The sequence below is a fragment of the Salmo salar genome, chromosome ssa02 (genome assembly GCF_905237065.1).
Source record: "Salmo salar chromosome ssa02, Ssal_v3.1, whole genome shotgun sequence".
In the NCBI taxonomy this organism is placed as follows: domain Eukaryota; kingdom Metazoa; phylum Chordata; class Actinopteri; order Salmoniformes; family Salmonidae; genus Salmo; species Salmo salar.
This window is the reverse complement of record NC_059443.1, coordinates 92,430,512-92,454,502: the sequence shown is the minus strand read 5'-3', so window position 1 is coordinate 92,454,502 and position 23,991 is coordinate 92,430,512. Positions and strand designations below refer to the sequence as shown.

The 23,991-nt window shown below is 45.4% G+C and overlaps 1 protein-coding gene across 5 annotated transcripts in view; it reads right to left on the bottom strand.

Annotated features, from left to right (window-relative positions):
• Positions 1-429: 429 nt before the first annotated feature.
• ern2 (endoplasmic reticulum to nucleus signaling 2) overlaps positions 430-23,991 on the bottom strand; it is a 46,304-nt gene continuing 22,742 nt past the window's right edge. Inside the window, exons 10-24 of one of the 5 annotated variants that reach the window (XM_045712335.1) lie at positions 23,906-23,984; positions 22,844-22,994; positions 22,530-22,799; positions 21,602-21,726; positions 21,240-21,434; positions 15,381-15,642; positions 14,061-14,151; positions 12,595-12,784; positions 12,196-12,292; positions 9,159-9,358; positions 7,935-8,091; positions 7,696-7,823; positions 4,583-4,706; positions 3,965-4,032; positions 430-2,565 (exon numbers count right to left, since the gene is read on the bottom strand). In XM_045712335.1, the coding sequence (XP_045568291.1) occupies positions 2,383-2,565; positions 3,965-4,032; positions 4,583-4,706; positions 7,696-7,823; positions 7,935-8,091; positions 9,159-9,358; positions 12,196-12,292; positions 12,595-12,784; positions 14,061-14,151; positions 15,381-15,642; positions 21,240-21,434; positions 21,602-21,726; positions 22,530-22,799; positions 22,844-22,994; positions 23,906-23,984 (2,320 nt within the window). In that variant the 3' untranslated portion in view covers positions 430-2,382. Of the gene's footprint in view, positions 2,566-3,964; positions 4,033-4,582; positions 4,707-7,695; positions 7,824-7,934; positions 8,092-8,334; positions 8,453-9,158; positions 9,359-12,195; positions 12,293-12,594; positions 12,785-14,060; positions 14,152-15,380; positions 15,655-21,239; positions 21,435-21,601; positions 21,727-22,529; positions 22,800-22,843; positions 22,995-23,905; positions 23,985-23,991 lie in introns of those variants that run through there. The other 4 variants (XM_045712341.1, XM_045712334.1, XM_045712351.1 and 1 more) reach the window with 4 other exon arrangements.

Here is a 23,991-nt window from a genome sequence, read left to right as displayed (position 1 = left end):
TGTCTGTAGTTTATCTGATATTAACCCCCAGCAGTAGGGATTGTCTGTAGTTTATCTGATATTAACCCCCAGCAGTAGGGATTGTCTGTAGTTTATCTGATATTAACCCCCAGCAGTAGGGATTGTCTGTAGTTTATCTGATAGTGTTTTAACCCCCAGCAGTAGGGATTGTCTGTAGTTCATCTGATATTAACCCCCAGCAGTAGGGATTGTCTGTAGTTTATCTGATATTAACCCCCAGCAGTAGGGATTGTCTGTAGTTCATCTGATATTAACCCCCAGCAGTAGGGATTGTCTGTAGTTTGAACAACTCATTTTTAACCTTTGGGGTTTTTCACTTCCTTATTATTATTATGAGAAAGACAAAGAAGATGAAAAACGTTGATGTTGATTAAAAAAACACAATAACGGTCGGTTTAATTCACTACAAGATGTTCAAACATGTTTATTTATTTTTATTTTTCATTTTATTATTCCCAAAAATATATATATATATATATATAAAAGTTTTCCCTCCAAAAAGTCTGTAATCTGAGTAAAAAAAAAAAACTGAGAGCAGTCTGGGATTTAATCCATAATGTATAATCTCTAATTAAAGGAATACAGATCATCAATGTATAAAACCACAAATGTATCAGTAAGAAAAAAGTCTTCAATGTCAAAAAAAATATCCCACTGGTGTTTCCACACCTATTCCCTTCATAGTGCACTACATAGAGAGAATAGGGCATCAGATTGGACCCCCCTGTACTATCCCCTGTACTACTTAGTGCACTACATAGAGAGAATAGGGCATCAGATTGGACCCCCTTACTATCCCCTGTACTACTTAGTGCACTACATAGAGAGAATAGGGCATCAGATTGGACCCCCTTACTATCCCCTGTACTACTTAGTGCACTACATAGAGAGAATAGGGCATCAGATTGGACCCCCCTGTACTATCCCCTGTACTACTTAGTGCACTACATAGAGAGAATAGGGCATCAGATTGGACCCCCTTACTATCCCCTGTACTACTTAGTGCACTACATAGAGAGAATAGGGCATCAGATTGGACCCCCTTACTATGCCCTGTACTACTTAGTGCACTACATAGAGAGAATAGGGCATCAGATTGGACCCCCTGTACTACTTAGTGCACTACATAGAGAGAATAGGGCATCAGATTGGACCCCTTGTACTACTTAGTGCACTACATAGAGAGAAATAGGGCATCAGATTGGACCCCCTGTACTACTTAGTGCACTACATAGAGAGAAATAGGGCATCAGATTGGACCCCCTGTACTACTTAGTGCACTACATAGAGAGAAATAGGGCATCAGATTGGACCCCCTGTACTACTTAGTGCACTACATAGAGAGAAATAGGGCATCAGATTTGACCCCCTGTACTACTTAGTGCACTACATAGAGAGAAATAGGGCATCAGATTTGACCCCCTGTACTACTTAGTGCACTACATAGAGAGAAATAGGGCATCAGATTTGACCCCTCCATATATCAGGGACCCCAAAACCACCGTCCAGTTAAGTGCATCTCCGACGGCATCAACAGTCTTCGCAGAAATCCGTTCAGGGTCGTCGTTCCGTCGTCCTGTGACCTGCTCCGCCCAACCCCGTCCTTAGAACCACACGATTTCAAATAGCAAAACGGGAAAAACACACAGTACTCTGGTTGTTACCACGACGACCTCGTTTACGACCATCAGCCTTCTCCAGCGTATCAGACTATCCTATCAGAGCAGGGTATTTAACTATCCTAATCAAAACCAGGTGAAAGTTAAAATCAGTTTATCTTGTAAGTTACGAGTAAAACATTAACAGCAGTTTAAAAAAAATAAACACTCTGTCTCTGAATATTCATGAGGCAGTCATTCAAACAGTCTGTCTCTCTGAATATTAATGAGACAGTCATTCACCAGTGTGTCTCTGAATATTCATGAAGCATGAAGCAATCATTCACCGGTCTGTCTTTGAATATTCATGAAGCAGTCATTCAAACAGTCTCTCTCTTTAAATATTCATGAAGCAGCCATTCGTCAGTCTCGCTCTCTGAATATTCATGAAGCAGCCATTCAACAGTCTCTCTCCCTCTCTGAAAATTCATGAAGCAGCCATTCAACAGTCTCTCTCTCTCTGAATATTCATGAAGCAGCCATTCAACAGTCTCTCTCGCTCTCTGAATATTCATGAAGCAGCCATTCAACAATCTCTCTCTCTCTGAATATTCATGAAGCAGCCATTCCGGCTCTACTACAGTAAAGTGTTATATACACTTGACATTGGAGTCATTTAGCAGACGCTCTTATCCAGAGCAACTTACACTTTAGTCGGCTGGGGGGATTTGAACCAGCGACCTTTCCTGTGTGTGTGTGTGTGTTATTTGGCGGTGGGGGGAAGGTAGTAGGGGTGGAAAAGTCTCTCATGTGAACAGCTGCTGAGCGCGGCGTGCGTGTGTAGCAGTAACCGCGGGAACCGGGAGGTGAAGTAACTGACGAAGCCTTCGGGTACCTCGCCTAACGTCTCCTGGACCTCCGCTGGCAACTCATGGTAGTGGTGCTTCTACAGACGCAGAGAACGGGAAGACAGAGAGAGAGAGAGAGACAGGAAGAGAGAGAGAGAGACAGGAAGAGAGAGAGAGAGACAGGAAGAGACAGGAAGATGGGGAGAGACAGGAAGAGAGAGAGAGAGACAGGAAGAGAGAGAGAGAGAGAGAGAGACAGGAAGAGAGAGAGAGAGACAGGAAGAGAGAGAGAGAGAGAGAGAGAGAGAGAGACAGGAAGAGACAGGAAGACGGGGAGAGACAAGAAGAGAGAGAGAGACAGGAAGAGAGAGAGAGAGAGAGAGAGCAGAGAGAGAGAGAGAGAGAGAGAGAGAGGGGAAGAGAGAGAGAGAGATGGGAAGAGAGAGAGACAGAGAGAGAGACAGGAAGAGAGACAGGAAGAGAGAGAGAGACAGGAAGAGAGAGAGAGACAGGAAGAGAGGGAGAGACAGGAAGAGAGAGGGAGAGAGAGAGAGAGACAGGAAGAGAGAGAGGGAGAGACAGGAAGTTCAACACTATCCTCCAACCATTTCATCATTCACCACTACTAACTACAACACATTGTTGGAACAGCTGTAAAAGAGCAGCATGTTTCCCTTATTCCTCATGTCTCCAGTGTGAACAGGAGATGAAGACAGAAGGAGAGATAGGAAGAGAGAGAGACAGGAAGACAGAGAGAGAGACAGGAAGAGAGAGAGAGAGACAGGAAGAGAGAGAGAGAGACAGAGAGAGAGAGAGACAGGAAGAGAGAGAGAGAGAGAGAGACAGGAGAGAGAGAGAGAGAGAGAGAGAGAGAGAGAGACAGGAAGAGAGAGCGAGAGACAGGAAGAGAGAGCGAGAGAGACAGGAAGAGAGAGCGAGAGAGACAGGAAGAGAGAGAGAGAGAGAGAGAGAGGAAGAGAGAGAGAGACAGGAAGAGAGACAGGAAGAGAGAGAGGAAGAGAGAGAGAGACAGGAAGAGAGAGAGAGACAGGAAGAGAGAGAGAGAGAGACAGGAAGAGAGAGAGAGAGACAGGAAGAGAGAGAGAGAGACAGGAAGAGAGAGAGAGACAGGAAGAGAGAGAGAGAGACAGGAAAAAGCAGCACGTTTCCCTTATTCCTCATGTCTCCTGTTTACACTGAGCGTACAAAACATTAAGAACACCTTCATAATGTAAATATGTTTTTTCTGTTTTTTTTTATATTTTCTATACATTTGCAAAAATATATAAAAACGTGTTTTCTCGTTGTCATTATTGGGTATTGTGTGTAGATTGATGAGGATTTTTTTCTTATTTAATCTATTTTAGAATAAGTCCGTAAAGTAACAAAATGTGGAAAAAGTCAGGGGGTCTGAATACTTTCTGAATACACTATATATATATATATATATATATATATATATATATATATATATATATATATATATAACAGATATACCTTATTTCTCATGGCTCGGAGCAGGTCTCTGACTGAGTTCCCTTTATACGTCCTGAACTTCCTCAGGTCTGGAGAGAAAACACAGAGACAGAGAGATGAGTGTTACCTGTCTGGTGTGTGTTATCTGTAACTGTCTGGTGTGTGTTACCTGTAACTGTCTGGTGTGTGTTATCTGTCAGGTGTGTTACCTGTCTGGTGTGTGTTACCTGTCTGGTGTGTGTTACCTGTCTGGTGTGTGTTACCTGTAACTGTCTGGTGTGTGTTACCTGGAACTGTCTGGTGTGTGTTACCTGTCTGGTGTGTGTTACCTGTCTGGTGTGTGTTACCTGTCTGGTGTGTGTTACCTGTCTGGTGTGTGTTACCTGTCAGGTGTGTGTTACCTGTCTGGTGTGTGTTACCTGTCTGGTGTGTTACCTGTCAGGTGTGTTACCTGTCTGGTGTGTTACCTGTCTGGTGTGTGTTACCTGTCAGGTGTGTTACCTGTCTGGTGTGTGTTACCTGTCTGGTGTGTGTTACCTGTCTGGTGTGTGTTACCTGTCTGGTGTGTTACCTGTCTGGTGTGTGTTACCTGTCAGGTGTGTGTTACCTGTCTGGTGTGTTACCTGTCTGGTGTGTTACCTGTCTGGAGAGGAACAGAGATGTGCATCCTCCAGTTGGTTCGTACTACGGCTCTACCAGCCGTCTCTAGTCTGACCACCAAGGAGCCATCTGGAGCTTCCTTCTCTATACGGTCGCTCACATCCTAACACACACACACACACACACACACACACACACAATCACACAATCACACAATCACACGCACACACAATCACACACACACACAATCACACAATACACACACACACACACACACACACACACACACACACACACACACACACACACACACACACACACACACACACACACACACACACACACACACACACACACACACGGTTAAAACACCATAGTACTGTCAATGGGGTCATCCACTGAAATATAAGGTGGAAAGAAGGTAAGAAAGGAAGGAAAGAAAACAAAGAAGGAAAGGAAATAAAGTCAGTTTTCTTGTTTTTTGTATAGTGTTCACTTTGTTCTATTAAAATTCTAATGATGAACACATCCTCTGCTGCACCTTGGTCTACTTCCACAGACAGCCGTTACAGGTAGGGGTAGAGAGGTAGAGGTAGAGAGGTAGAGAGGTAGAGGTAAAGGTAGAGAGGTAGGGGTAGAGAGGTAGAGAGGTAGAGAGAGAGGGGTAGAGGTAGAGAGGTAGAGAGGTATAGAGGTAGAGAGGTAGAGCTAGGGGTAGAGGCAGAGAGGTAGGGGTAGATGTAGAGGGGTAGAGGTAGAGAGGTAGAGGTAGAAGTAGGGGTAGAGAGGTAGAGAGGGAGAGGTAGAGAGGTAGAGGTAGAGAGAGAGGGGGAGAGGTAGAGAGGTAGAGGGGTAGAGGTAGAGGGGTAGAGGTAGAGCTAGAGAGGTAGGGGTAGAGGTAGAGGTAGAGGTAGAGAGGTAGGGGTAGAGGTAGAGGTAGAGGTGTAGGGGTAGAGGTGTAGGGGTAGAGGGGTAGAGGTAGAGAGGTAGAGGTAGAGAGGTAGGGGTAGAGGTAGAGAGGTAGAGAGGTAGGGGTAGAGGTAGAGAGGTAGAGGTAGGGGTAGAGGTAGAGGTAGAGAGGTAGAGGTAGAGAGGTAGGGGTAGTGGTAGAGAGGTAAAGGTGGAGGTAGAGAGAGAGGGGTAGAGGTAGAGAGGTAGAGAGGTATAGAGGTAGAGAGGTAGAGCTAGGGGTAGAGGCAGAGAGGTAGGGGTAGATGTAGAGGGGTAGAGGTAGAGAGAGAGGGGGAGAGGTAGAGAGGTAGAGGGGTAGAGGTAGAGGGGTAGAGGTAGAGCTAGAGAGGTAGGGGTAGAGGTAGAGCGGTAGGGGTAGAGGTAGAGAGGTAGGGGTAGAGGTAGAGGTGTAGGGGTAGAGGTGTAGGGGTAGAGGGGTAGAGGTAGAGAGGTAGAGAGGTAGAGGTAGAGAGGTAGGGGTAGAGGTAGAGAGGTAGAGAGGTAGGGGTAGAGGTAGAGAGGTAGAGGTAGAGAGGTAGGGGTAGTGGTAGAGAGGTAAAGGTGGAGGTAGAGAGAGAGGTAGAGGTAGAGAGGTAGAGGTAGGGGTAGAGGTAGAGAGGGGTAGGGGTAGAGGTAGAGAGGTAGGGGTAGAGGTAGGGGGTAGAGGTAGAGAGGTGGGGTAGAGGTAGAGAGGTAGGGGTAGAGGTAGGGGTAGAGGTAGAGAGGTAGGGGTAGAGGTAGAGGTAGAGAGGTAGGGGTAGAGGTAGGGGTAGAGGTAGAGAGGTAGGGGTAGAGGGGTAGAGGTAGAGAGGTAGAGGTAGGGGTAGAGGGGTAGAGGTAGAGGTAGGGGTAGAGGGGTAGGGGTAGAGGTAGGGGTAGTGGTAGAGGGGTAGAGGTAGAGGTAGAGAGGTAGAGGTAGGGGTAGGGGTAGAGGGGTGGAGGTAGGGGTAGAGAGGTAGGGGTAGAGGTAGGGGTAGAGAGGTAGGGGTGGGAGGTAGAGGTAGAGGTAGGAGTAGAGGTAGGGGTAGAGGTAGAGAGGTAGGGGTAGAGGTAGAGAGGTAGGGGTAGAGGTAGAGAGGTAGGGGTAGAGGTAGGGGTAGAGGTAGAGAGGTAGAGAGGTAGGGGTAGAGGTAGGGGTAGAGGTAGAAAGGTAGGGGTAGAGGTAGGGGTAGAGGTAGAGAGGTAGGGGGAGAGGTAGAGAGGTAGGGGTAGAGGTAGAGGGGTAGGGGTAGAGGTAGAGAGGTAGAGGTAGGGGTAGAGGTAGGGGTAGAGGGGTAGAGGGGTAGAGGTAGAGGGGTAGGGGGAGAGGTGTAAAGGTAAAGGTAGAGGTAGGGATAGGGGTAGAGGGGTAGGGGTAGAGCTAGGGGTAGAGGTAGAGGTAGGGGTAGAGGTAGAGGGGTAGGGGTAGAGGTAGAGGGGTAGAGGTAGAGGGGTAGAGGTAGAGGTAGGGGTAGAGGTAGAGAGGTAGAGGTAGGGGTAGGGGTAGAGGGGTAGAGGTAGGGGTAGAGGTAGAGAGGTAGGGGTAGAGGTAGGGGTAGAGAGGTAGGGGTAGAGGTAGAGGTAGGAGTAGAGGTAGGGGTAGAGGTAGAGAGGTAGGGGTAGAGGTAGAGAGGTAGGGGTAGAGGTAGAGAGGTAGGGGTAGAGGTAGGGGGTAGAGGTAGGGGTAGAGGTAGAGAGGTAGGGGTAGAGGTAGGGGTAGAGGTAGAAAGGTAGGGGTAGAGGTAGAGAGGTAGGGGTAGAGGTAGAGAGGTAGGGGTAGAGGTAGAGGTGTAGGGGTAGAGGTAGAGAGGTAGAGGTAGGGGTAGAGGTAGGGGTAGAGGTAGAGGGGTGGGGGAGAGGTGTAAAGGTAAAGGTAGAGGTAGGGATAGGGGTAGAGGGGTAGGGGTAGAGCTAGGGGTAGAGGTAGAGGTAGGGGTAGAGGTAGAGGGGTAGGGGTAGAGGTAGAGGGGTAGAGGTAGAGGGGTAGAGGTAGAGGTAGGGGTAGAGGTAGAGAGGTAGAGGTAGGGGTAGGGGTAGGGGTGTAGAGGGGTAGAGGTAGAGGGGTAGGGGTAGAGGGGTAGGGGTAGAGGGGTAGGGGTAGAGGTAGAGAGGTAGAGGTAGAGGGGTAGGGGTAGAGGTAGGGGTACAGGTAGAGGGGTAGGGGTAGAGGTAGTGGTAGAGGTAGGGGTAGAGGGGTAGAGGTAGAGGGGTAGGGGAGGTACCTGGAAGAACTGCAGTTGTTTATCAGGGCTCCAGAAGAACGGGTGTTTAAGAATAGAGGAAGTGGAGGGGCGGGACTCCGGATCGCCGCTGATCATTCGCTCTATCAGGTCCCGCGCTATGACGTCATCTGACGGACACACAGCACAGCCAATTAGAACCTCCCCCCTGTCCCTACCCAGCTCTCAATCAGAATCACAGAAAACCTCAAGAGTCTCTAAACGAAAGACGACACACCCACCGTGCACGTCTTCCAGGAAGTGAGTGAGGAAGTACTCCCCGGTCAGGATGTTAGCTTGGCGTCGTAGCGTGTCGCCAAACGGGTGCTGCCCTCTACTGACCACGTAGTAGAAAACACAGCCAGCTGAGAACACGTCCACAGCCTGGTCACAACGGGTCTGGAGAAAAACAACACGATTATACTAGAACACAGGAAGAAGTATTATAGTAGTAGTAGTATTATAATAGTAGTAGTATTATAGTAGTAGTATTATAGTAGTAGTATTATTATAGTAGTAGTAGAACACACTAGAGACAGAGAGGGAGTAGTATTATAGTAGTAGTAGTACATACTAGAGAGAGGGAGGAGTAGTATTATAGTAGTAGTAGAACACACTAGAGAGAGGGAGGGAGGAGTAGTATTATAGTAGTAGTAGTATTATAATAGTAGTAGTATTATAGTAGTAGTATTATAGTAGTAGTATTATAGTAGAAAACACAGCCAGCTGAGAACACGTCCACAGCCTGGTCACAACGGGTCTGGAGACAAACAACACTATTATAGTAGAACACAGGAAGAAGTATTATAGTAGTAGTAGTAGTATTATAGTAGTAGTAGTATTATAGTAGTAGTAGAACACACTAGAGACAGAGAGGAGTAGTATTATAGTAGTAGTATAACACACTAGAGAGAGGAAGGAGTAGTATTATAGTAGTAGTAGTATTATAGTAGTAGTATAACACACTAGAACACAGGAAGTAGTATTATAGTAGTAGTAGAAGTATTATAGTAGTAGTATTATAGTAGTAGTAGTATTATAGTAGTAGTAGTAGAACACACTAGAGACAGAGAGGGAGTAGTATTATAGTAGTAGTAGTATTATAGTAGTAGTAGTACATACTAGAGAGAGGGAGGAGTAGTATTATAGTAGTAGTAGAACACACTAGAGAGAGGGAGGGAGGAGTAGTATTATAGTAGTAGTAGTATTATAGTAGTAGTATTATAGTAGTAGTAGTAGAACACACTAGAGAGAGGGAGGGGTTTTATTATAGTAGTAGTAGTATTATAGTAGTAGTAGTATTATAGTAGTAGTAGAACCCAGTAGAACAAACTGAACTGAATTCTTTCAGGTCACAGAGGATGGAAAGATATCAAAACCTTATATTATTTACACGCTCTGTGTGTGTGTGTGTGTGTGTGTGTGTGTGTGTGTGTGTGTGTGTGTGTGTGTGTTGTATCTCTCACCGGGTTGTTTCCCGGTGTGTCCAGCAGTACTTCCGGGGCGATCCACCCCTCTGTCCCCGGTATCCCCGAGCGGAGAGAGAAACTAGTCCTTCCCTCAGGGATCTTTTTACACAGGCCAAAGTCTGATATCAGCGCTCTCACCCACCCCAGGGGCCCTGGCTGAGACAACAGGATGTTACGAGGCTTCAGATCCCTGTGGACTGGAGACCGGAGAGAGAGATGGAGAGATGGAGAGAGAGAGAGAGAGATGGAGAGAGATGGAGAGAGAGATGGAGAGATGGAGAGAGAGAGATGGAGAGAGAGATGGAGAGAGAGAGAGATGAAGAGAGAAATGGGAGAGATGGAGAGAGAGATGGAGAGATGGAGAGAGAGGGATGGAGAGAGATGGAGATGGAGAGAGAGATGGGAGAGAGAGATGGGAGAGAGAGATGGAGAGAGAGATGGGAGAGAGATGGAGAGAGAGATGGGAGAGAGATGGGAGAGAGATGGAGAGAGAGATGGGAGAGAGAGATGGGAGAGAGATGGGAGAGATGGGAGCGAGATGGGAGAGAGAGATGGGAGAGATAGATGGAGAGATGGAGAGAGAGAGATGGGAGAGAGAGATGGAGAGATGGAGAGAGAGATGGAGAGAGAGAGATGGAGAGATGGAGAGAGAGATGGAGAGAGAGAGATGGGAGAGAGAGATGGGGGAGAGTGGTGGAGAGATGGAGAGAGAGCGAGATGGAGAGAGAGATGGAGAGATGGAGAGAGAGAGAGAGAGAGAGAGAGATGGAGAGAGATGGAGAAAGAGAGATGGAGAGAGAGAGATGGAGAGAGAGAGAGATGGAGAGAGAGAGATGAGAGAGAGAGAGAGAGAGAGAGAGAGAGAGAGAGAGATGGGAGAGAGAGATGGAGAGATGGAGAGAGAGAGAGAGAGAGAAGTTAACTGAGTCCAAGTCCTGTCAAGAGTCCCTTGTGTTTGAGTCTTATATATCTATAGACACACCTGTTTACTGTAGTGAGGACATCAAAACTATGAAATAACACATATGGAATCATGTAGTAACCATAAAAAGTATTAAACAAATCTAAATATATATTATATTTTATATTCTTCAAAGTAGCCACCCTTTGCCTTGATGACAGCTTTGCACACTCTTGGCATTCTCTCAACCAGCTTCACCCAGAATGCTTTTACCACAGTCTTGAAGGAGTTCCCACATATGCTGAGCACTTGTTGGCTGCTTTTCCTTTCACTCTGCGGTCCAACTCATCCCAAACCATCTCAATTGGGTTGAGGTCAGGTGATTGTGGAGGCCAGGTCATCTGATGCAGCACTCCATCACTCTCCTTCTTGGTCAAATAGCCCTCACACAGCCTGGAGGTGTGTTGGGTCATTGTCCTGTTGAAAAACAAATGATAGTCCCACTAAGCGCAAACCAGATGGGATGACGTATCGCTGCAGAATGCTGTGGTAGCCATGTTGGTTAAGTGTGCCTTGAATTCTAAATAAATCCCTGACAGTGTTACCAGCAAAGTACCATCACACCTCCTCCTCCATGCTTCACGGTGGGAACCACACATGCGGAGATCATCTGCTCACCTCTGCATCTCACAAAGACACGGCGTTTGGAACCAAAAATCTCAAATTTGGAAACATCAGACCAAAGGACAGATTTCCATTGGTTTAATGTCCATTGCTCGTGTTTCTTGGCCCAAGCAAGTCTCTTCTTCTTCTTATTGGTGTCCTTTAGTAGTGGTTTCTCTGCAGCAATTCAACCATGAAGGCCTGATTCACACAGTCTCCTCTGAACAGTTGATGTTGAGATGTGTCTGTTACTTGAACTCTGTGAAGCATTTATTTGGGCTGTAATTTCTGAGGCTGGAAAACTCCAATGAACGTATCCTCTGCAGAAGAGGTAACTCTGGCTCTTCCTGTCCTGTGGCGGTCCTCATGAGAGCCAGTTTCATCATAGTGCTTGATGGTTTTTGCGACTGCACTTGAAGAAACTTTCAAAGTTCTTGAAACTTTCCCGCATTGACTGACCTTCATGTCTTTAAAGTAATGATGGACTGTTGTTTCTCTTTGCTTATTTGAGCTGATCTTGCCATAATATGGACTTGGTCTTTTACCAAATAGGTCTATCTTCTGTATACCACCCCTACCTTGTCACAACACAACTGATTGGCTCAAACGCATTAAGAAAGAAATAAATTCCCCAATTTAACAAGACACACCTGTTCATTGAAATGCATTCCAGGTGACTACCACATGAAGCTGGTTGAGAGAATGCCAAGAGTGTACAAAGCTGTCATCGAGGCAGGGTGGCTACTTTGAAGAATCTCAAATATAAAATATATTTTGATTTGTTTAACACTTTTTTTTGTTTACTACATGATTCGTTATGTGTTATTTCATAGTTTTGATGTCTTCACTAATATTCTACAATGTAGAAAATAGTAAAAAATAAATAAATACCATTGAATGAGTAGCTGTGTCCAAACTGTTGACTGGTAGTGTATGTTGGGTGAGTGGAGGTGACTGAGACCAGACAGACAGACAGACAGACAGACAGACAGACAGACAGACAGACAGACAGACAGACAGACAGACAGACAGCTGTATTTTAGTACCTATGTTTAGTGAGTGGAGGTGACTGAGACAGACAGACAGACAGACAGACAGACAGACAGACAGACAGACAGACAGACAGACAGACAGACAGACAGACAGCTGTATTTTAGTACCTATGTTTAGTGAGTGGAGGTGACTGAGACAGACAGACAGACAGACAGACAGACAGACAGACAGACAGACAGACAGACAGCTGTATTTTAGTACCTATGTTTAGTGAGTGGAGGTGACTGAGACAGACAGACAGACAGACAGACAGACAGACAGACAGACAGACAGACAGACAGACAGCTGTATTTTAGTACCTATGTTTAGTGAGTGGAGGTGACTGAGACAGACAGACAGACAGACAGACAGACAGACAGACAGACAGACAGACAGACAGACAGACAGACAGACAGACAGACAGCTGTATTTTAGTACCTATGTTTAGTGAGTGGAGGTGACTGAGACCACACATGGTCTGTTGCAGTACAGTAACGGGGCTGAGACCAACGTGGCACGACGGATCTTCCACATACTGGGGACAGCAGAGAACACACAGGTTATACACACTACATACACAATACCAGGTTATACACACTACATACACAATACCAGGTTATATATAGACACTACCAGGTTATATATACACACTACCAGGTTATATATACACACTACCAGGTTATATACACACTACCAGGTTATATATACACACTACCAGGTTATATACACACTACCAGGTTATATATACACACTACCAGGTTATATATATACTACCAGGTTATATATACACACTACCAGGTTATATATACACACTACCAGGTTATACACAGTACCTACCTGTTGTAGCGTAGCAGCACACAGTTCTATAGCGATGTAGGTGAATAGTTTGTCTCTCTCAGTGCAGTAGTATCTGATGACGTTTGGATGTTCGTCCGACTCCCGGAGCAGCTGGACCTCTCGCTCTGCGACGTCAAAACATTCTGGGAGGATCCGCTTCACAGCCACCAGACGGCCGTCAAAACGGCCCCTGGAAGATTTCATATGTCAGGACTAAATCACGAATATATAATGACTAGATCATGAATATATAATGACTAGATCATGAATATATAATGACTAGATCACGAATATATAATGACTAGATCACGAATATATAATGACTAGATCACAAATATATAATGACTAGATCACGAATATATAATGACTAGATCATGAATATATAATGACTAGATCACGAATATATAATGACTAGATCATGAATATATAATGACTAGATCATGAATATATAATGACTAGATCATGAATATATAATGTCTAGATCATGAATATATAATGACTAGATCAAGAATATATAATGACTAGATCATGAATATATAATGACTAGATCATGAATATATATATATAATGACTAAATTATAACTAGATCATGAATAAATGACTAAATTATGAATATATAATGACTAAATTATAACTAGATCATGAATAAATAATAGCAAGATCATGAATATATAATGACTAGATCATAAATATATAATGACTATATCATGAATAAATAATGACTCAATTATAACTAGATCATGAATAAATAATGACTCAATTATAAGTAGATCATGAATAAATACTAGCAAGATCATGAATATATAATGACTAGATCATAACTAGATCATGAATATATAATGACTATATCATGAATAAATCATGACAAAAATATAACTATATCATTAATAAATAATGACTCAATTATATATATTATGAATAAATAATAACTAAATTATAACTAGATCATGAATAAATAATGACTATTTCATGAATATATAATGACTATATCATGAATATATAGTGACTAGATCATAGCTAGATCATTAATAAATTATGAATAAATTATAACTAGATCATGAATAAATTATAACTAGATCATGAATAAATAATGACTATTTCATGAATATATATATTGACTACATCATGAATATATAATGACTAGATCATAACTAGATCATGAATAAATAATATTGTTATGAATAAAACGTCCCCAATACAATGCAGAGAGTTATAAAATATCTGTCCGGGGGAGGGGAACCCCAGCTCCACTAAAACCATTGGCCAACTACGTTTCATTTTCAAAAGGGATTGTTAAATAAACGTTATAACTGTTGCTGTGATATCATCTCCTCTTGAAGAGCGGTAGTCAGAAATTACATATTTCCAATAATTCTACATTTAAGTTTAAATTAATTGAAGTTATAAAGCAAGAAACTGCATTGCTTTTTCATGATCAGTAAAACATCAATGGATGGAATACTGACCGGAAGACAAAGGTTCCTTCGGTTCCATGTCCCAGAATCTCTGATGGACAGAAGGAGATCTTCCCCACCTCCACCTCCTCTATCCCTCCATCTGAGAGAGAGAGAGAGAGAGGGGAGAGAGAGAGGGAGGGGGAGAGAGAGAGAGAGGGGGAGGGGGAGAGAGAGGAGGAGAGAGAGAGAGGGGGAGGGAGGGGGAGAAGGGAGAGAAGGAGGGGAGAGAGAGAGGGGGAGAGAGAGGAAGAAGGAGAGAGAGGGAGAGAGAGGGGAGGGAGGGAGGAGAGAGAGAGAGGGGGAGGGGGAGAGAGAGAGGAGGGGAGAGAGAGAGAGGGGAGGGGAGAGAGAGGAGGAGAGAGAGAGGGGGAGAGGGAGGGGAGAAGGGAGAGAAGGAGGGAGAGGGAGAGAGAGGGAGAGAGAGGGGGAGGGAGGAGAGAGAGAGAGAGAGAGGGGGAGGGAGAGAGAGAGGAGAGAGAGAGAGAGAGAGAGAGAGAGAGAGAGAGGGGGAGGGGAGAGAGAGGAGGAGAGAGAGAGAGGGGGGAGAGGGAGGGGAGAAGGGAGAGAAGGAGGGAGAGAGAGAGAGAGGAGGGAGAGATGAGGAGAGAGAAGAAGAAGGAGAGGAGGGAGAGCGAGAGAGAGAGAGGGGAGAGAGGGGCAGAGAGAGAGGTATAGAGAGAGAGGTAAGAGAGAGGGGGAGAGAGGGGAGAGAGAGGAGGAGAGAGAGAGAAAGAGAGGAGGGAGAGAGAGGAAGAAGGAGAGGAGGGAGAGAGAGAAGGAGAGGAGGGAGAGAGAGAGGGGAGAGAGAGGAAGAAGGAGAGGAGAGAGAGAGAGGGAGAGAGGGGGAGAGAGAGGGGAGGGAGGAGAAATGAGAGGAGGGAGAGAGAGCGAGAGAGGAGGGAGAGAGAGAGGGGGAGAGAGAGGAAGAAGGAGAGGAGAGAGAGAGAGGGAGAGAGGGGGAGAGAGAGGGAGAAAGAGAGGGAGAGAGGAGGGAGAGAGGGAGGGGGAGAGAGAGAGGAGGGAGAGAGAGAGAGAGAGGGAGGGGGAGAGAGAGGAGGAGAGAGAGAGGGGGAGAAAGGGGCAGAGAGAGAGGTACAGAGAGAGGTAAGAGAGAGGGGGAGAGAGGGGAGAGAGAGGGGGAGAGAGGGAGAGAGAGAGGGGGAGAGAGAGGAAGAAGGAAAGGAGAGAGAGAGAGGGGGAGAGAGAGAGGGAGAGAGAGAGGGAGAAAGGACCTTAGAAAGATTCTAACAGTGTAATTCAAGTATCTGCCACTTGTGTGTGTGTGTGTGTGTGTGTGTGTGTGTGTGTGTGTGTGTGTGCGCGTCTCACCATGTGTGTGCCGCGTTCCAGCGGATCCGTTCCTAGCCACAGCGTCACTACTGTTACCGGGCGAGCCAGAGAGAGGAGGGTCCACAGCGGACGGCTGTGAGTCTGCAGACTGGGTCTGGGCTCCAGGAGAGGGGGTGCCTGGGAAAAGGGGTGTGGTGTCTGCTGGAGGAAGGGGTGTGTCTGCAGAAGAGGGCGTGTCTAGCAGGTGTTGGAGGCGGGATTCCAACGCTTCGTCCAACTGCTGCCTCTGGTCATTCTGCTGCTGGGTTACACGCTACACACACACACACACACACACACACACACACACACACACACACACACACACACACACACACACACACACACACACACACACACACACACACACACACACACAGTGCATTCGAAATGACCCCTTGACATTTTCAAACTTGTTCTAAAATGTATATATTTTTTTTAAATGTTCTCATCAATCTACACATAAAAACTCTTTGGCCTGAATGCCAAGCTTCAAATCTGGAGGAAACCTGGCACCATCCCTACGGTGAAGCATGGTGGTGGTGGCAGCATCATGCTGTGGGGATGTTTTTCAGCGGTCGGACTGGGAGACTAGTCAGGATCGAGGGAAAGATGAACGGAGCAAAGTACAGAGAGATCCTTGATGAAAACCTGCTCCAGAGCACTCAGGACCTCAGACTGGGGGCGAAGGTTCACCTTCCAACAGGACAACGACCCTAAGCACACAGCCAAGACAACGCAGGAGTGGCTTCGGGACAAGTCTCTGAATATCCTTGAGTGGGCCAGCCAGAGCCCGGACTAGACCCTGATTTAATATGTTTGGAGAGACCTGAAAATAGCTGTGCAGCGATACTCCCCATCCAACCTGACAGAGCTTGAGAGGATCTGCAAAGAAGAATGGGAGAAACTCCCCAAATACAGGTGTGCCAAGCTTGTAGCATCATACCCAAGAAGACTCGAGGCTGTTATTCGCTGCCAAAGGTTCTTCAACAAAGTACTGAATAAAGCGTCTGAATACTTATGGAAATATAAAAACCTTTTTCACTTTGTCATTATGGGGTAGTGTGTGTAGATTAATGAGGGGGAGAAAAAACAATTTAATCCATTTTAGAATAAGCCTGTAACGTAAACAAATGTATATAGCGCAAACTAATTGGGCGAACTCAGTGAAGTTCAATCACAATCCTGGAGGAAGTGGTGCGCAGCTTAGAAGAAACATTGATGCCGAGCAGCTGCCATATCAGGCGGTGATGGAACCGTTCAGGATGCTCTCGATGGTGCAGCTGTAGAACCTTTTGAGGATCTGAGGACCCATGCCAAATCTTTTCAGTCTCCTGAGGGAGAAAAGGTGCCCTCTTCACGACTGTCTTGGTGTGTTTGGACAATGATTATTAGTGAGGTGGAAATCAAGGAACTTGAAGCATGTGACCCACTCCACTACAGCCCCGTTGATGTGAATGGGGACATGCTCGGCCCTCCTTTTCCTGTAGTCCACGATCAGTTAGTTTGTCCTGCTCACATTGAGGGAGATGTTGTTGTCCTGGCACCACACTGCCAGGTCTCTGACCTCCCTTTAGGCTTTCTCATCGTTGTCGGTGATCAGGCCTACCACCGTTGTGTCGTCAGCAAACTTAATGATGGTTTCGGAGCCGTGCGTGGCCACGCAATCATGGGTGAAACGGGAGTACAGCAGGAAGCCCATCAGGAAGTCCAGGATCCAGTTGCAGAGGGAGGTGTTTAGTCCCAGGGTCCTTAGCTTAGTGATGAGCTTTGAGGGCACTATGGTGTTGAACGCTGAGCTGTAGTCAATGAACAGCATTCTCACATAGGTGTTCCTTTTGTCCAGGTGGGAAAGGGCAGTGTGGAGTGGCAATAGAGATTGCGTAATCTGTGGATTTGTTGGGGAAGTATGCAAATTGGAGTGTCTAGGGTTTCTGAGATGACGGTGTTGATGACCAGCCTTTCAAAGCACTTCATGGCTACAGACGTGATTGCTACAGGGTGGTAGTCATTTAACCTGTTAGGGCTAGGGGGCAGTATTTGCACGGCTGGATAAAAAAAATGTACCCGATTTAATCTGGTTACTAATCCTACCCAGTAACTAGAATATGCATATACTTATTATATATGGATAGAAAACACTCTAAAGTTTCTAAAACTGTTTGAATGGTGTCTGTGAGTATAACAGAACTCATTTGGCAGGCAAAACCCTGAGACATTTTCTGACAGGAAGTGGATACCTGATGTGTTGTATTGACTTTAAACCTATCCCATTGAAAAACACAGGGGCTGAGGAATATTTTGGCACTTCCTATTGCTTCCACTAGATGTCACCAGCCTTTACAAAGTGTTTTGAGTCTTCTGGAGGGAGATCTGACCGAACAAGAGCCATGGAACGATGATGGCCCATTAGACACCTGGCGCGCGAGTTCATGTTGGGTACCCTCGTTCCAATACGTTATAAAAGAGTATGCATTCGTCCACCTTGAATATTATTCATGTTCTGGTTAAAAAGGCCCTAATGATTTATGCTATACAACGTTTGACATGTTTGAACGAACGTAAATATATTTTTTTCCCCTCGTTCATGACGAGAAGTCCGGCTGGCTTAGATCATGTGCTAACAAGACGGAGATTTTTGGACATAAATGATGAGCTTTTTTGAACAAAACTACATTCGTTATGGACCTGTGATACCTGGAAGTGACATCTGATGAAGAGAATCAAAGGTAATGGATTATTTACATAGTATTTTCGATTTTAGATCTCCCCAACATGACGTCTAGTCTGTATCGCAACGCGGATTTTTCTGGGCGCAGTGCTCAGATTATTGCAAAGTGTGATTTCCCAGTAAGGTTATTTTTAAATCTGGCAAGTTGATAGCGTTCAAGAGATGTAAATCTATAATTCTTTAAATGACAATATAATATTTTACCAATGTTTTCTAATTTTAATTATTTAATTTGTGGTGTTGACTTGACTGACGGTTATTGGAGGGAAACGATTTCCTCAACATCAATGCCATAGTAAAACGCTGTTTTTGGATATAAATATGAACTTGATAGAACTAAAAATGCATGCATTGTCTAACATAATGTCCTAGGAGTGTCATCTGATGGAGATTGTAAAAGGTTAGTGCATCATTTTAGCTGGTTTTATGGTTTTGGTGACCCTGTCTTTGAATTGACAAAACATTACACACAACTCTTGTAAATGTACTGTCCTAACATACTCTAAATTTATGCTTTCCCCGTAAAACCTTTTTGAAATCGTAAAACGTGGTTAGATTAAGGAGATGTTTATCTTTCAAAGGGTGTAAAATAGTTCTATGTTTGAAAAATTTGAATTTTGACATTTATTTGGATTCAAATTTGCCGCTCTTGAAATGCACCTGCTGTTGATGGAGTGCACCACGGGGGGGACGCTAGCGTCCCACCTAGCCCATAGAGGTTAAGCAGGTTACCTTGGCGTTCTTGAGCACAGGGACTATAGTGGTCTGTATGAAGCATGTTGGTATTACAGACTTGGTCAGGGAAAGGTTGGAAATGTCAGTGAAGACACTTGACAGTTGGTCAGCGCGTGCTCTGAGTATGCGTCCTGGTAATCCGTCTGACCCTGGCGTCCTTGTGAATGTTGACCTGTTTAAAAGTCTTACTCACATCGGCTATGGAGAGCATGATCACACAGTTGTCCTGAACAGCTGGTGCCCTCATGCATGGTTCAGCGTTGCTGGCCTCAAAGCAAGCAAAGAAGGCATTTAGCTCATCTGATAGGCTCGTGGCTGGGCAGCTCGTGGCTGGGTTTCCCTTCATATTCCGTAATAGTTTGCAAGCCCTGCCACATCCGACGAGCGTCAGAGCCGATGTAGTAGGATTCAACCTTAGTCCTGTATTGACACTTTGCCTGTTTGATGGTTCGTCTGAGGGCATAGCGGGATTCATTATAAGCGTCCGGATTAGTGTCGCGCTCCTTGAAAGCAGCAGATCAAGCCTTTAGCTCAATGCAGATGTTGCCTGTAATCCATGGCTTCTGGTTTGGATATGTACGTACGGACACTGTGGGGACGACGTCATCGATACACTTATTGATGAAGCCAGTGACTGATGTGGTGTACTCCTTAACGCCATCGGACGAATGCCGGCACATATTCCAGTCTGTGATAGCAAAACAGTCCTGTAGTTTAGCATCAGCGTCATCTGAACACTTCTGTATTAAGCGAGTCACAAGTACTTCCTGTTTGAGTGCTTACTCGTGAGCAGTAATCTAAAAGCTAGACTTATAGTCAGATTTTCCAAATGGAGGGCGAGGGACGCATCTCTGTGTGTGGAGTAGAGGTGGTATTGAGTTTTATATGTGTCTCTGTGTGGAGTAGAGGTGGTACACACAGAGACACATATAAAACATCTCATCTAAATGAATTACCACCATCTAAATGAATTACCACCATCTCATCTAAATGAATTACCACCATCTAAATGAATTATCATCATCTCATCTAAATGAATTACCACCATCTCATCTAAATGAATTACCACCATCTAGATGAATTACCATCATCTAAATGAATTACCACCACCTAAATGAATTACCACCATCTAAATGAATTACCACCACCTAAATGAATTACCACCATCTAAATGAATTACCACCATCTAAATGAATTACCACCATCTAAATGAATTACCACCATCTAAATGAATTACCATCATCTCATCTAAATGAATTACCACCATCTAGATTAATTACCATAATCTCATCTAAATGAATTAACATCATCTAGATGAATTACCATCATCTCATCTAGATGAATTACCATAATCTCATCTAAATGAATTACCACCATCTCATCTAAATGAATTACCACCATCTAAATGAATTACCACCATCTAAATGAATTACCACCATCTAAATGAATTACCACCATCTCATCTAGATGAATTACCACCATCTAAATGAATTACCACCATCTCATCTAAATGAATTACCACCATCTAAATGAATTACCACCATCTAAATGAATTACCACCATCTCATCTAAATGAATTACCACCATCTAAATGAATTACCACCATCTAAATGAATTACCACATCTAAATTAATTACCACCATCTAAATGAATTACCACCATCTAAATGAATTACCATCATCTAAATGAATTACCATCATCTCATCTAAATGAATTACCACCATCTAGATGAATTACCATCATCTCATCTAAATGAATTACCATCATCTAGATGAATTACCATCATCTCATCTAGATGAATTACCATCATCTCATCTAAATGAATTACCACCATCTCATCTAAATGAATTACCACCATCTCATCTAGATGAATTACCACCATCTAGATGAATTACCACCATCTAAATGAATTACCACCATCTAAATGAATTACCACCATCTCATCTAAAAGAATTACCACCATCTCATCTAAATGAATTACCACCATCTAAATGAATTACCACCATCTCATCTAAATGAATTACCACCATCTCATCTAAATGAATTACCACCATCTAGATGAATTACCATCATCTAAATGAATTACCATCATCTCATCTAAATGAATTACCACCATCTAAATGAATTACCACCATCTCATCTAAATGAATTACCACCATCTAAATGAATTACCATCATCTAGATGAATTACCATCATCTAGATGAATTACCATCATCTAGATGAATTACCATCATCTCATCTAAATGAATTACCACCATCTCATCTAAATGAATTACCACCATCTCATCTAAATGAATTACCACCATCTAGATTAATTACCACCATCTCATCTAAATGAATTACCACCATCTAAATTAATGTAAAATTAAAATCTTGCCGGTCACATACTAACCTGTGGATAAGTCAGAGCGAAGGCAAGCCATCCTCCCAGCAGTAGAGACAGTATCACCACGGTAACAGGGTCCTGGTATATATAGTCGGGCAGGACAGAGGACAACCCTGATCTTGATCCCGCTCGGGTCCTTCTGCTTCCGCTGGGACCCAAACCACCAGGACCCCCTCCAACACCGTGACCTACTGACTGGAACTAAAGAGGAGGGGAGGAGGGGGGGTACAGGGTGAGAGGTCAGGGGTCACCACCAGGACCCCCTCCAACACCGTGACCTACTGACTGGAACTAAAGAAGAGGGGAGGAGGGGGGTTCAGGTTAAAGGTTAGGGATTAGAGGTCAAAGGTCAGGGGGTTGTAACTCACAGGATGGTCTGCGTAGCGGTTGTTCTGAGGCCGGGTCGGGATAACGGCATCACCGGAACGCTGCAGGTTTACCGGGAAGTCTCTCAACATGGTGGTGTGGGCTACCGGGGGTAACTCGTGATGTCCTGATGAGAGACACACACACGCACGCACGCACGCACGCACGCACGCACGCACGCACGCACACACGCACACACACACACACACACACACGACATTAAAGATGACATCAGTGTCCGGTGTGTCTGGTGTCTCTGCGGGTAGTTACCTTCTGGTTGTTCAGTGTGTTGGTGGAGCCTGGCGGGTAGTTACCTACTGGTTGTTCAGTGTGTTGGCGGAGCCTGGCGGGTAGTTACCTACTGGTTGATCAGTGTGTTGGTGGAGCCTGGCGGGTAGTTACCTACTGGTTGATCAGTGTGTTGGTGGAGCCTGGCGGGTAGTTACCTACTGGTTGTTCAGTGTGTTGGTGGAGCCTGGCGGGTAGTTACCTACTGGTTGATCAGTGTGTTGGCGGAGCCTGGCGGGTAGTTACCTACTGGTTGTTCAGTGTGTTGGCGGAGCCTGGCGGGTAGTTACCTACTGGTTGTTCAGTGTGTTGGTGGAGCCTGGCGGGTAGTTACCTACTGGTTGTTCAGTGTGTTGGCGGAGCCTGGCGGGTAGTTACCTACTGGTTGATCAGTGTGTTGGCGGAGCCTGGCGGGTAGTTACCTACTGGTTGATCAGTGTGTTGGCGGAGCCTGGCGGGTAGTTACCTACTGGTTGATCAGTGTGTTGGTGGAGCCTGGCGGGTAGTTACCTACTGGTTGTTCAGTGTGTTGGTGGAGCCTGGCGGGTAGTTACCTACTGCTTGATCAGTGTGTTGGCGGAGCCTGGCGGGTAGTTACCTACTGGTTGTTCAGTGTGTTGGTGGAGCCTGGCGGGTAGTTACCTATGAGCAGCCACTGGTTGTTCAGTGTGTTGGTGGAGCCTGGCGGGTAGTTACCTATGAGCAGCCACTGGTTGTTCAGTGTGTTGGTGGAGCCTGGCGGGTAGTTACCTATGAGCAGCCACTGGTTGTTCAGTGTGTTGGTGGAGCCTGGCGGGTAGTTACCTATGAGCAGCCACTGGTTGTTCAGTGTGTTGGTGGAGCCTGGCGGGTAGTTACCTATGAGCAGCCACTGGTTGTTCAGTGTGTTGGTGGAGCCTGGCGGGTAGTTACCTACTGGTTGTTCAGTGTGTTGGTGGAGCCTGGCGGGTAGTTACCTATGAGCAGCCACTGGTTGTTCAGTGTGTTGGTGGATCCTGGCGGGTATTGTACATCAGTAGGCGGGATGATCTCGCACTCTCCCTTCTCCCTGACCGTCACCTCCTCGGTCTCCGGTCCCTCGATACGCGCCAGCGTCAAGCCCCGCGGCTGCCGTGGCAACGCGTCAATCAATACGTCAGAGAAATCAGCCAATCAAATTCAGAGAGAAAAGTTCCTAACAAGGTGTGTATAATGACAACACAGTACTGAGAATAAAACACTCCTGATTGGCTGTTGTGTGTCGTGTTGACGTGCTGATTGGCTGCTGTGTGTCGTGTAGACGTGCTGATTGGCTGTTGTGTGTCGTGTAGACGTGCTGATTGGCTGTTGTGTGTCGTGTGGACGTGCTGATTGGCTGCTGTGTGTCGTGTAGACGTGCTGATTGGCTGTTGTGTGTCGTGTAGACATGCTGATTGGCTGTTGTGTGTCGTGTAGACATGCTGATTGGCTGTTGTGTGTCGTGTAGACGTGCTGATTGGCTGTTGTGTGTCGTGTAGACATGCTGATTGGCTGCTGTGTAGACACTGAGTGTACAAAACATTAGGAACACCTTCCTAACAACCTCAATTCTTAAGGGAATGGCCTCTACTAGAAAGCGTTCCACAGGGATGCTGGCCCAGTGTGGACCTCATGCTTCCCACAGTTGGCTGGATGTCCTTTTGGGTGGTGGACCCATTCTTGATACACACGGGGGAAACTGTTGAGCGTGTAAAAACCCAGCAGCGTTGCAGTGAACACTCAAACTGCTGCGCAATGGCCCTTATTACCATACCCCCCCCCGTTCAAAGGGGCTTAAATCTTTTGTCTTCACCCTCTGAATGGTACACATACACAATCCATGTCTCCACCCCTTTCATCTACACTGATCGAAGTGGATTTAATAACAAGTGACATCAATAAGTGAAATCATATATGTTCATCTGGTCAGTCTGTCATTAAAAAAAAAATAACAGGTGTTCTTAATGTTTTGTCCACTCAGTGTATTTTTTTGGGTGCTGTTGATTGACAGCTGTACTGACCACTAGAGAGACTCCGTCGTGAACCAGGGAGGTGGAGGCATAAAGGTGAGAGTCCAGCTTCCCTACATACAGAGTGGGCCTAAAAA